The following is a 14024-nucleotide window of genomic DNA, read 5'->3' on the forward strand; positions in this document are numbered from 1 at the left end:
CATTTTGCTGAGAGCTCCATCTCAGAATCAGAGTTCATACTACGTGATGAGCTAGTTTCTATGGCAACTGCTTTCTCTTTTACACACGCTGTAGCCACACAAAATGTCAGCTCTATCCTAAGCTAACTTAGCATTTTTAATCAGCAAACGACAATTTATGCACCATTACATATGGCTTCCAAAATCGGCTTTAATAACAATTTCAAATGCTGAACAGCCTGAAATATAAAAGGATAGAGGAGCGAGTAAAGTCACACCTCCTGCACTGAATTCCTCGCTATCTAATTCCAGTCGTATCGTAAAAAGCAAGAGTCAAGCAAAAATGTGGAAGAGATCAGAGATGATCACCCAGTGTAGCACGAGAAGGCTTTGATGGTTCCATTAAGCGAGGAAGTGGCAGATGTTTAGAGCCTGTTCGGTAGGCTTTTGAAAGGCAGCTCAAACAGAAGCAGCAGCTTAAAAGTGGGGACCAGGAGCAGAGAGCTCAATGCAAAACAACAACCGTGGCATGGCGGATTCAGCTAAGAGAAAGCGAAGATGTGCAGGAGGCTAAGACCCTTCTCTTGATGGGGAGGCTTGATGGAGGGATTCACGAGCCTCAGCTCTGTGTGCTCCTGTTTTTTTAGAGCAGAGGCTCATTTTTTCCTCTAATCTAAATGATTGTCTATCCTGTAGCCCAAATTATTTCCCTGGGATACTGCCGGGTTTGGCCATCGGTACCCAACTCTCAGGTGATCAATTCAGAGCTCAGTTTGAATGGCTCTACAGAGCCCCTCACCAGATCCCTGATTTTAGTAGATATTCCTCATCAGTGGACCCAGCCCCACCCTGACCCAACCCACCAGGAATAACAACCTAGAGAAATCACGCAAGCGCTGTAATAAATATTTGCTTCTTGAAATATTTTTACCTCCGTCATTATTCTGCTTTGATTGGTGGTAAATTAAACACACTGCAATAAAGCTAAAAACCTTTGTTTAAGAAAGGCTAAAAGGGAACTGCTGTCTGTCTACAGAAGTCTGACTGTCAGCCCAAAAGCTACTCTCCAAGTAAAATATAACAAACAAATATTTAGATTGCAACTCCATGATTTAGATTGTTTGCAGAGAAAGCTTGCAAAGCAAACAGAGCATTTCTTCTCATGCCAAAGACATCTTCTATTGTGAAAAGAAAAAAGTCAAAGAAAATATGAGTCATAGAATTTATTTACTTAAAATTGTATACAGAAGTGACTTCAGTAGCACCAACAACATCTGAATGTTTCACAGGCTGCATTTATCTGTTCCCTCCAGGCACAATCAAGTAAACTGCTTCCACTGATACTGGAAGAGCATCTCTGTGGAAACCAGTGTTTGGGGACATTAGAACAACTACCTGAAGTGCAACAGAGTTGATCAGTGATTTATCCGCACGTTAACAGCAGGTTCTTTCAGATCAAAGTTTAAGAAAGTCTCCAGTTGTGAAACAAATGCTCCCAGATTCCTTTAGAGTGAGTATAGCAATGAAAAGTTCCTGCTACAGCAGGATTTATGCACAAAAAGAAATTGTGCGTGTGTTGGGGTATTATTATTAAACAATTATATAGCATTCCTATTATTTTCTTCTGTATTTTCTCTTATCAATAGTAGATAAAGCTCTCCATCAGGCAAACATAGATGTGTGTATGCATCTAGTCAGCATATATATACACACACTACTATCTATGTCTCTATGGGCTCAAACAGCTCAGAATTAATTCAGTCAAAGGAAGGCGCAAAGCAACAGTTGTAGGAAGAGCAAGAGCAAAAAGCAAGCTCTCAAAGATCATCCAGAGGAAAAGTGAAAGGATGTCCCTGCAGGCCCTGGGGAAGGAGCTGCAGATTTTCAAGAAGGTAAAAAATCGCGTGATGGTGAAAGCAAAGAGGATAACATGAAGTGCAAAATGCAAGAGAGAAAACTGAAACATTTTGGCCATGATAAAATACCTTATTACTTATTAACACTTCTCACCACCTCCAGCCCATTACTTTTTTTTTTTTTTTTTTTTTTTTAATATAAGAACTTCCATTTTCAGCATGTGTATCTGCACATCTTTAGAAGCACTTGATGTTTTTTCTCCCAACTGGTAACGGATTATGAAGAGCCCTAAGACACCCCAAACACCAACGATATTCTCTTATAGCAGCCAAGTTTTTGAGATAATAAACAGTTATGTTAAAATTAAAGACTGTGACATCAGGGACAAGAACTGACAAAGCATGCCTCATTGTTCAAGTTACTCTTGACCCAATTATGAATGGAGGAAAATAGTGGACTTGCCAATTACAGTGCAACAGCACCTGAAGAAATAATTCAGTTTCCTTAAGGAACTTTTTTCCCCCTCTTGCTTTAGTGCAAAGCACTGTATTTGAAGTTACAGGGGTAGTTTTATTCTTCTTCTTGCCCAAAGGTCAACGGTTTGAGAACAAGCATGAAAATGATCCAGCTCTGTACAGCAGTTGTAACATTAAAAATCTTTGAGCTGGTTCAGGGCACGTGTCAGATGCTGGGGAGAGAATGACAGTCACAGGATAAAGGGAAAGTCTAAGGGCACAACTGGCACAGCCACCACAGCCTGCTTGGCATCGGCTGTTAAAATTTTCTAACCTTGCTATCTTATTGCATGGGAAAAAAATATCATCTACTATTCTCTGTAATCAGAAGTCCTGCTTCAGAAAGCCTCTGATTCACTGGAAAGGTTCTTTTTGATTAAAACAAAAGGAAGACCTATCATCTAAGGGGTTTCCCAATTTGTGAAATGATGAATGCACTAACATTAGTTAGAGGCGGAGAACAAATGATCAAACCATAGCTTAAAAATATTCCTAAAGAAAATCCAGATGATATCCAAAAAATCTAAATTGAATACAAGTAGCGATTTAAAACTGATTTTTTTAAAACAAAATTCCTGTGTTCTTATTTAAGCAATGACGATATTACAGCAGTTCATAGGAAACATATAGAACTTAAATGACTACAAGAACACAGCATGGTATAAAAGCCTTTGTACTGCTTTGACTTTATTGACCTACATGTCAATTTACTCCTCCCCAAGCATTACAACCCCAGGTGAAAAAAAAATATCAAAGTAAGCCCCCTAGAAATAGATAAAACCAAGAGCTAAAGTGGAATGCAACTGTTATCCAGAAATTCATTAGGAATACAATAGGCGATCTACTTAGATGAAGTTCCTTTTGCGGACATAAATTGTATTTCAAAGAAGCAGTAACATTATTTTACATTTTAATATTGGGAAAGTACTGAAATCTTAATCTTTATGCTGTGGTTTCAAGCAAAGCATTAATAAATGTATTCATATTTCAATAATGTTTAATGTTTTCGTATACCATCTTTTAGAGTAGCTGAAGACCTACATGAAAACAAAGACTTTGGATACGAAATAAAAAACTGATCTTTTCAGGAACAGGATAAGAAATTGTTCTGCAATATTCAGTCAAAACGCGTTTCTCAAACATTTCCATATTCTCATATGGAAAAGCATTTCTAAAAGAATAACAGTGAATACCTTTAATAATGGTGCTTTCACATCATTCACTTAACATTGAACAGATAGGTCCTTCGAACCAAGATACTCATGTGTGATTAGCACTAATTATTATTTAAATTTTTTGAAATACACAGCAAATTTACTTTTCGTTTAGCGAAGCAAAATGGCCTCCTCTCCTTTCTCAAAACACCTTCACTGTAATATAAAGAATTCCTAAAATTACTGCTGTCAAACATGGTTCAATAGTAACATTTATTTATTTTTTCTTTAAATAAAGCCTTGTCAACACACACTCATTAAATCACTGAGATATCTTTGTTAAGAGACTGACAAATGGTTCATCAAGGGCACTGGCCGTTAGTCCCATTAGATGCCAAAAATATACATCTTGATAAACACATGCAAAGCTTTTCTTTTTTTAAATTAAAAATATCTGCCATAATTCCGTAACAGTCACCAGTATTGTCTATTAAGCTCACTGCAAAGACAAAAGTGAATTCTAACACAAAGACCAGATGAATCAGCTAAGAACGCTTTATTTTTCAAAACAGAAAAACGAGGCGTCCTTGAAAGCAGATAGATTCTTGCTTGAATTTAAATAAACAACAGCTCTTCTAGTCAAAGGCAATTGAATTTTTCTTCCCTGATTTACATGTCATTCTCATGGCAGCAACGCTCAAATGACTGTACGGGGATATTCAAACTACAAAGAAAAGCCCTGTAAAAAGGCCAAAGTTTTTTGCTATTCAGACTGTTCAGATTTTCATAACAGCTCCCATAATTTCCAGCTCTTTACATGGCACCTGTAGTAGCATCATATATCCCATTGCAAACAGAAGGCACAACCAAACTTTGGGTTCCCATCTTTACCAGAAAAACCCCAAAACAGAATTAAATAGGATATACTTACAAGACGCCTCCCAGATTCTCTGAATGTGCTTAAGATAGTCTCTTTACATTTGTGTTCAGGGTTATACAGAGCAACAACTGTAATGAACGCTGGCGTGTAGACAGAACTCAAACTGTTTTTTAACCTGAGAAATATGGCTCTGCCTTTGTTTGTACGCAAACACATCAGGCACGTAGGTGAAAGGATGGTACAACTTTGCAAAGACACCCGCTATATAGTTAAGATTAATCTATCTTAGGCCAAAGAAAAAAAAATCCAAAGATAAGAAGCAGTCCCTTAACTGTTTAAGTCATTCTCACAATAAAGCGAAGAATAAAGGGCATGGTTTAATTTTTTTTAGAAGCTACCTGAATATCCTCTTTCCAAGCGTTCCCACAAAATGATCTGTCATTTTCCTTGGAAAACCATAATGGTGGAAATGGAGAAATAAGTGTTGGCTCCGTAATACATCCCCCATCCTCCCCCAACAAGCGACTTCATTTCCAACAGACTTAAGGCAGATTTCAATAAACCGAGTCGTCCAAGGCTAACCCCCAAAAAATAATTAAAAAATAAATATTCAGTTTTACTTAGCTACATTATAGTTTTCAGTAAAATAACAGCCTACTAGTCTACAGGAAAGTAAAGTGAAAACGCCTCAATGCCAGAGTTGTACATCTCATAGGGAAGGCAGTGGTGCGCGGAAAACATATGTCGTTAAAGATGCCTTACCAAAAATGTCCAGTTTTGTTATAAAATAATCCTTGCATGATAAGCAATTCTAATGCTGATTAAAGAGTATTCAGAAAATAATCTTTACTAAACTATGAAATCACCTTAATTTTTTAAAATGTTGCCATTGTAGGCCTTTTTAATATAGGCTCTTAAGAAAATACACCATGCCATCCTTACAAAATATATTGAAAAAAATGCAGTAAGATTTTTTTTTTGAACTGAAAACTAATAAAGATCATTTTCCATGCTGACAGTGCACATTTCATCCAGAAGTTTGAAGAGTCAAATGCTACCCCAGCTGGGGGTTATTCTGCCAAATGGCTTCCAACAGTGACCACAGAGATGGAGGATGGGAGGGGTGCGTGTGTATAGGAAAATAAACGTGATGGTAAGCAATCCAAAATCCACATCGTCTTATCAAATATCTGATACACATAGGCAAACATACAAAGCAAATCTGGAATACAAAACTGAAACAAAAAGACATGGACAAAATGAAATAAAGCCATTTGTGAGTTACCTGCAGAGATTTGAAACAAAAAAAAGCATACGAATGAAGCAGACATAATTCATATGGATTTGCCCAGGAAGGAGAAAAGGAGGGGTGACTGTGAGGGCTGAGGGTGGGGGGAGAAGAACAGATACCTTTTTTCTTAAACAAATCCATCATGAAAGAAAATGAGACAAGATTATAAATAGGCCGAGTTATAGCGCACCATGGGATTTTTAATCTGGCTACCTGTGGTTTTTGCAGTTAAAGCCCTATTCAGTAGTGGAAAGGGAGGGGGGAAGCGGGAAAAAAAAAAGAAGAAAAGAAAAAACAAAATCACGTTTATGTGCCAGTTTCGCAAATGATCACACAGCGTGCATCACCAACAATGCTGGCAATCAGGAAAGACTAATTATTAGCATTTTCTAATAAGCGTACGCCTTTGAAACATTATTGATCATTACCTGTCCGTCTCGTTTCCTGCATTCTTGAGTTTTACTCTCATGCTCTGCCATGGCAGCGCGAAGCTCTTTTTCCAGTTTCTCGATTTCCCGTTCATGGTCTCGGACCAGGCAGTCCTTCTCTGCGTTGTGCTGCTGGAATAGGTGCGTCTTCTCCTGTTCATGCTCCAGCTTCAGCTCCACTATCTGATTGGACAGTGAGGAGTACAGTTCATCAATAGAACATCCTTGTCGTCATGACAACTCGTCTACAGCTTAATTTTCCCCTTAATTTCATCAAGTTGGCAATTTTATTTTTACGTCACTATTACCTCACCTTTTAAAAAGCCACCGTTAGTGTGACAGAATTCCTCCAGACGATTCCAACAATGGCGACAACCGAGCAAATCCAGCGCATCCTTAACCAATTTGTTGGTACAAATGTCGGAGCGTTTAAAGAAAAAAAAAAATTGCATTGTCGCATTCTGCGAACGGTCCCCCCGTACCCGGCTGCTGCTCATCCGCAGGGCTGAGGATCCTAAATGGTTAATAGCCAGCCTGCTCTCCCCTTTGCTCAAGTATACACACACAACCCCCCCACCCCAGCAATTAAATCTTTTAAGGATTTCTTGATGGTTTTCCAGAGCGAAAGCTCTTCCTTCGATATTCACCACCGTGGTATATACAGTTGTCTTTTTTTATTTTTTTTCAAGAAAATTATAAAAAAAAACAACAAAGCTCTATTATCCCGTTGTCAGCTACGCTACCCCAACATAAACAGATGTATGTGTTCCAGAAGGGCACCTGCTGTGCTGCAAGCTTGCACCACGGTTTCATAAGCAGCGCTCTATTCTCAGGATCCTTTCCCAGTCCGCACCACACTGGATGCTGTGACCTTGGCCAGCCCTAGCCTCTCCCCGCTAGACTGAATGGCAGCCCGAGACCAAGGGCCTGGTTGCCGCAGCTTTGATACTAATCCTCCCCGCCTCGCACAATGGCACCCTACCTGGCCTGCACACTGGAGCAGCCAGGCGGCCTTTGAAGCAGGTGATGAATAGGGACGGCAGGAAGCCGCTTCCCCACTGAACTCCGGGCCACACAGCTGCTAAGAACAGTCACTTGGATTTTTCTTCAGTTTTGGTGGATTTCGGGGAGGGGAAGGAGAAGAGAGAAAAAAAAAAAAAAAAGAGAAAAAGAAAAGAAAAGGAAAAAAAAACGCCCTTATCGAGAATATGGTGGGGTATTTGCAGCGTGAGAATCCGGCTTCAAAAAAAAGCCGTCGGGAGGAGCCGGCTCAACGTCGGGCGGTTTGTGCGCCACAGCGCCCGGCACCTGATCTTAAAGCTGCAGCAGGCAATTCCGGGAGCAGGCCTCGGCCCGAAAATTAGCTGTTTTCATGGCTTTCGGCTTAAAATTTGAAGCATAGTGAAAAGCAACCTATTCTCTCCAACTACAGATGGGAATATCCCAAATTTGAAAGTAAAATACGTGATCCGCGCTATGCGGCCGGGTGCGTCCTTCCAAAAACAACATTAGGAGAACAGCCACAATATTCTACGGTTTAGCACATCTACATTATTTAATAACACCAAGGGGCTCATTAACACACATCTGAAGTTACCCCCAGGAGGGACACGTTATCCGCGCCAGGCCTAGGATCGTTACGCAGAGCTCTTTACCTCAGGTTTTTGCCCAAGGTTTGTGTACAAAAGTGGTTTCTTTTCAGATGCTTCAGTGTCCTTGGCGTGTCTAAATGGAAGTAGTCTTGCTCCCTAAAATAATTATAAAACCTTTGTCTGATTTCTGGAAAAAAAATCTGTCATACATCAGATCTGATTAAAAAGAGATTGCGCTAACAAGAAAGGTCTTTCTATTCAAACTTTTTTTTGACTTCTTAATTACTGCATTTTCTGATGGTTGGGCCATGTGAGGTCTGGGGTGGGGTTAGCAAGTTTGTTGTGAGGAACTTCAGTTATTTCAATTTTCTTGTTTTTGGCTGAAGAAAAAAATGGCAGCAGGCTGAGAATGTTCCGGAAGGAGGCAAGGGACAGATCCTGCTTCTCCCACCAGCTACAGGATGTGTGCGTCATAGGTTTACCCAACTAAGCTAATTAGTTATCTTTAAAAATCTCTTCAAGTACAACATTATATTGCAGGTGCAAAGTTTTCAAATTTAAAAGGGGGAAGAGCTAAATGGGAACAGTGCTTCCGTGTGCAGGAGGGGAGTCCTCACGGCCTGCCATGGGAGCGGAAACGATGGCAGTGTGAAGTGAGGTGTTTTGTAAGCGTCAAATTCAGTGATGAAAAACTGTCACCATTTAGTGTATAACATTCCCCATGATGTTTTTGCTTGGCTTTTTAGAGACCTCTGGCAGAGAACAGCTAGAGAGAAAGGATGGGGATGACAGCATTTTCTTCCCTCAAGTTCAAATGCCTACAAAACCCATCTTCCCAAGCAAATACTAACAATCACTACGCATTCATAAGCAACAAAATGAGCTTTCCTGTACAAATAATGTGAAATGACTGAGTAGGCATTGACTATGCTGGTGAACACTCACTGAACCTTCTGTTCTCCTTAAGAACTGCTGCCAAGCTCTACAGTTTCTCTTTCACCCTTCCCTCTCTCATTATTGTATTGAGTTGTGTTGTTGCTGCTGTTTAAAGGAAAAGAAAAAAATAAAGTATGCCAACAAAAGGAAAAATACCACGCTGTTTTGCATCAACAACCTGACTTCATCACAGAAAGCTGCATGAAAACTATGCTAAGTCTTCATAAATCAGTATGGATTCTCTCTGGGGTACAGCACACCTCTGTGAATGATAAAACAAACCTCCTTAAAAAAAGGAGTAAAAAACTCCTTAAAAAGACTCCTTTAAAAACTGTTACCATGTTGAGATCTTTCTGCACACCATTTTAAAATCTCTGCTTTTAACTGAAGTTTTTCAGTATGCCTTTACCTTGCAGAGAAGGACAAAAGGTGACAAAAGTATTAATAAAATGCTAAAACAAACTTATCTGAGAAATGTGATCATCTTCTTCTACTCACTAGCATAAACACACACACAAATTGCTGAACAGTTCAAGTGGTGCAGATCATGACCATCCTGCACAGGACACTGAAAACCTCAGCTGCCCAAAGATGGGCTTCTAACCCAGGCAGTGGTAGCTGCACCTACGTGTGGAGGTAATCTAGAAGAACCTGTTAAAACAAGAACCCATCAAATAAAGACCTAAAGCGAAACCCTGCTGCTGTTAGTGCCAGTTCACCTTGTACATCTGGAGAACAAAGCTTGACAGTAAATAGCCTGCTGATTGTGTAAGATATCTTCAGAAACCAAATACTTGTAACACAATCAACATTGACAAATACCTTTTTTAAAGTCCCTAATATAGACAACAGTTTCTACTATAGAGTTTTTGTTTTTACATCACACAGCAAGTTTAGGCTTTTCAATTTTAGAACAATTTCAACTTGTTCTCATGAACAAGTATGCTTTTGAAAATCTTTTTATAGTCCCCAAAGGAAGGAAAGGAAATTAGTTAGCTCACTACCTCTTTGAAAAATATAGCCACTACCATAAATATTTGACACCAAAGTATGAAAATTCATGTAAATTTATGTCCACAATCTAGAAATATTATAAGTAACACCTATATAAAATATGGGTTTGCATGGCAGGATGATTTTATTAGCACTGTTTTGGCATGACTGAACTTCTTAGGGCCAGAGAAGCCACCAGTAAATTACTTATGTCATGCCGAAGTACTGAACTAAAGCTCACTGGGTACAGCACACCCATAGCACGTCTATTTTGCAACAATTTTTACTTATAAACATTTTAAGAGTATTTTCAAATGTTTTATTGGAGATTTTATTTCCCATTCCTTCACTGGTAAATCAGGTGTCTTCATTATAATTACTCTGCCCAAAACCCACTCTAAACTCTGACCAGCACTCTGTACAACACGTGATCTATCCCCAAATAACAACTCTGCTAAAATCTAGCGTTTTCCGTCTCCTAAGCCTATAAATAAATGTGCATGTTTCATGAGGATATGAGGATTACCCATCCCTGCAAATACACTGCTTCTAAAGTAATCTGATATAGCAGACTTGAGGATCGAGTATTAATCATGCTGGGCTCTGGCTTAGCATAACTTTGGGTGGAAAAGAGGAATCTTCATTGCAAAGCAAGGGAGCATACTAGAACTATATCGTAGCAGATAAATGGATTTTACAACTTCAAATTTTTTGAGATTTCATTATAATTTTGAACACAAAGCACTCCCAAGATAAAAGAACTGTAATCAACAGAGGGCAAATGGGGTACTGAAAAATACACCAGTGCAGACCCCTACATTACCACTTGGGGCAACAAACACATTTGGGGCAATGTACGTACATGCAAATGCATTTTACTTCATTTTATTGCAAACTGCAATAATTTAACTGACATTCATGTGTTTCCTGTTATTCTTTACCTTATAATCAACCACTAATAACTGTATTTCAACTGCAGACTAAGAATTGCATAAAATTCTTCAAAAGATGCAAGCTGGTCTTTAGCAAAATTACAGTTTTACTTATCCTTTCCATAACAAAATGCCCGAGTAGTCTCACTAGGTGTATATAAAATGGCATACCTGGCCAGCAAATTTTGATTTATAAAAATATTACCTCTGGAAGATCTTTAAAGTATGGTCAGCAGAAACATCACATTGATGCTCTTATCTTCCCAGTCATCCTGCCATGACTAAATTTGATTTTAAATCACCAGCATAGTGGCACTGAAGTTGCATCCCTATGATTAAATCACATTTAGCAGTGGAACAAATGTCAGGAGTCTACCCAGTCTACCTGTCCCAAGAAAGCCAATTCGGCACTCAAAATATTTCTTTCAAAATAATATGCCTTTAGTCATTGCAAATGCGTGCTTGTAGCAGATTCTAGTACAGAATTTACTGTACATTGCCTTTGTTTAGAGATTCCAAGTTTATCCAAGGACCTTCTTTGAAAACTAAGAACCGACTTTGCAGGATGACTTACTATTTACTGCAGGCATCAATTTATGATCCTGGACTCGTGTCTCCTCTCCCTCCGCCCCCCAGAGCTGGCTCTGTTGACTATACAGGGAGCTCAGGCTTTTAAGTATGAATCACACACAAGTTAAACGCCTAAAGGAGACAGTGTAAATACCCATACGTCTGATTAACAACTCTGTAAACAGCAGTGGTACAGCTAGAAGATTTTCACCCTCTCTTTACTTGGAGGTTAAATTCATATCCTTTTCCCATTTGTGAGTCTTAGCTATATCATGAAGTGGAAAGTTGATGCTGATGATTGAAGAAACTATTCCTCAGATATTCTGAGCAAATGGCATTCATCTGTGTGTTAAGATGGTTCAAAGGAAACATTCATGCATCCTGGATTAATTTATTAAATGAAATTTATGCAGCTTGTTGCTGATGACATGAAAAATTTAGAGCCTCTGCTAACGTGCTCATTTGGCCTCCATGCAAGAACAGACCGTATTTCAATTATCTTTGACTATAGACAAAGAGGAGAGGAACAAAGCTTTCTACAAAGATGGTGTCCTTATAGCTAAGCCAGCGTACTAAAAATATTCAGACATTCATGATCCATAACTGAACTGTTTAAAGTACAGCTAAGAAATGGCTGCAACATTAGTCTGAGTAATAACACATTTCAAAAGCATGTCTTTGCAAATACTTTCTTCACTTGAGTGGATAGCGGATCAGTCAAAAGGAAGCTAGAAGAAACAAAGAGGAAGTACAAGGCCAGAAAAAAAGCTAGGACATAACTGCAGTGACAGGAACTCCTAGCTGAAGTCACAGGTACAGGGACAAAGAAAGCAGAACCTTCAGCTTGTTATCTCTGTTAACATGCCATGCTTCCGACTCCAAAGCATGCCTCTGAAGACATGAGCATGAAACTGGAATCAGAATTTTAGGTGTACACACATGACACCACTTGGGTAATATGGCTTGTGGTAGGACTGATGATGTTGGTAGCAGTTCCAAAGACAAGAGCACCGGCTGGGAGATACAGCTGAATGTAACCTGCCTAATAAACAAGCCAGAACTGTAAATTTAACACCCAACATAGATGAAGCATCTTGCCCTCCCTGCCTCAGAAAGGCAGAGTGGCCACGGTGAAAGCAGAAGGCAGTAAGGAACCTTGGCTCCTGAAGAGCCAACTCACGCTCCACTGACCCTTCAGCCCACACCACCCCAACAGATCTCTTCTGCAGGACTCACCTCTCCAGTGCTCCTGATCCACAGGTCTAAGCCTCAGCTCTCAGCCTGAATAGCTCCAGATTCCATTGCACAGGCTTTTTACAACTACTCTCAGATTCACAGCCAGTACTTATTTTCCTGAGGGACTTGCTTTCCAAATCTTATCCCCATTCACAGCAATTTCTTGTTTTCCCCCATACTTAATCCCCACTTTTTATTCTATTCCCCATCTAAGCTGTGTTTTCGTCTTCTCTCACAAGGTCACAGCCTCTTTCATACACACTGTTCTGGCTCCGTTTCCCAGGGAGGATATGGAAATTCTCAGTAAGACTCTTCAGAGCATTTAGCTGCTGAACTCCAGAAAATCTGAATTAATCAATGTTTATTACCTAAATACACTTGAGTAGATCTTCAGGAGGAAAAAGAAAAAGCAACACACTCAGGTGAAAAATTCCCTATCTCCAACGTTTCAAGAAAATCTTGCTACAATTTTAGCAAACGCAAAATCAATGTCATCACTGCCTTGATCACCCAAACACTGGCTAAAATCTTCTGCCACAAAATTAAACAGCTAAAAATTAGTATGGGAGGTACAAAACCATTAATTTAAATTAAACTTCAGAATATTTTTATTTCAAGAAACTGAGCATGAGATTCTGCTTGTAACCTTCATATGAAATAGCACTGCTAGCACTGTGGAAGATGTTTGATTTTAAATGTATGCACTTATGTACAAAATAAGGCTTGCAATTACAAACTTTGTATTTTACCTCCAAGATAACTGCACTCTTTTTAAAAAAAAAAAAAAAATTAACCTCACTAAACAGTTATAAAAAAAAGAGTCATACAAAAAGATGAATAATGTTCTTCCTCCTCTCCTCCTATCTTCCTCTGCTCCAAAGCACTGCTTAAATGAGAAAAAATTTCCCTGCACTACCTCGAATATCTGTCCTTGCTGCTGGCAGGTAAGATTACAGTCATGCTTTTTTCACTTTAACCAGCTGATTCTGCACTTCTTTACTTCCCTTTCTTTAATATAAAAGGCACATTTTGGAAGGCACCACACCTTTGTTTTGCTCCAGACTTAAAAGCTTAGACTAGTTCTCTCATCTTTACCATGATTTCAAAGCAATTTTGTTAAATACCCAGTAAAACATTTCTGAAGGTGTCCTGTTACTTTCTTACTTTGCTAACAAGAAGACAACCCTAATTATTCCTTCACAGGTTTTACAGAAGTCAGCACTCAACAATAAATGTTGCAAGAAAGGATTTCCTGAGATACAGGGAGATTCTTCAGCTATCACGTAATACTTTTCCTAGCTTTCCACTTTGCCATGGAAGCATGAATAATTATTATTTAAAATGGAATAAACACAGTTAAAGAAGAGACTAACCAAAACAAAAAGCTTATTTATAAATTCAGGTTGGCATTCACTCTCAAACTACGTCCATAACTCGGCAAGGAACACCACCCTGCTATGACAACAATTCATCAGCTTTTTCATAGTGCATTCTCCCTGCTATGAAAAAGAAATCTCAGACTTCAGCTCTCTCACTAGCCTTGCACCTCAACTTTTTCACAACCCCTCAATCATAACACTTCAACAAATATTTATACCAACAAATGAGTGTAACAGTGATCATAGGGGTATGTATGTTTTCTTAAAGGACAAGCTAATGCC

At 39.1% G+C, this 14024-nt stretch overlaps 1 protein-coding gene across 4 annotated transcripts in view; it reads right to left on the reverse strand.

Annotated features, from left to right (window-relative positions):
- Positions 1 to 14024, reverse strand: part of CEP112 (centrosomal protein 112) — a 161350-nt gene that overhangs the window by 83587 nt on the left and 63739 nt on the right. For all 4 annotated transcript variants that reach the window (XR_014318731.1, XM_082774782.1, XM_082774781.1 and 1 more), the window contains one exon: positions 6105 to 6287. Coding sequence is in view for 3 of the 4 variants with exons in the window: in XM_082774782.1 (XP_082630908.1) it covers positions 6105 to 6287 (183 nt within the window). In the remaining variant the exon portion in view is untranslated. The remainder of the gene's footprint in view (positions 1 to 6104; positions 6288 to 14024) is intronic.

This window comes from Aythya marila, assembly GCF_965140915.1.
Source record: "Aythya marila genome assembly, chromosome: 18".
In the NCBI taxonomy this organism is placed as follows: domain Eukaryota; kingdom Metazoa; phylum Chordata; class Aves; order Anseriformes; family Anatidae; genus Aythya; species Aythya marila.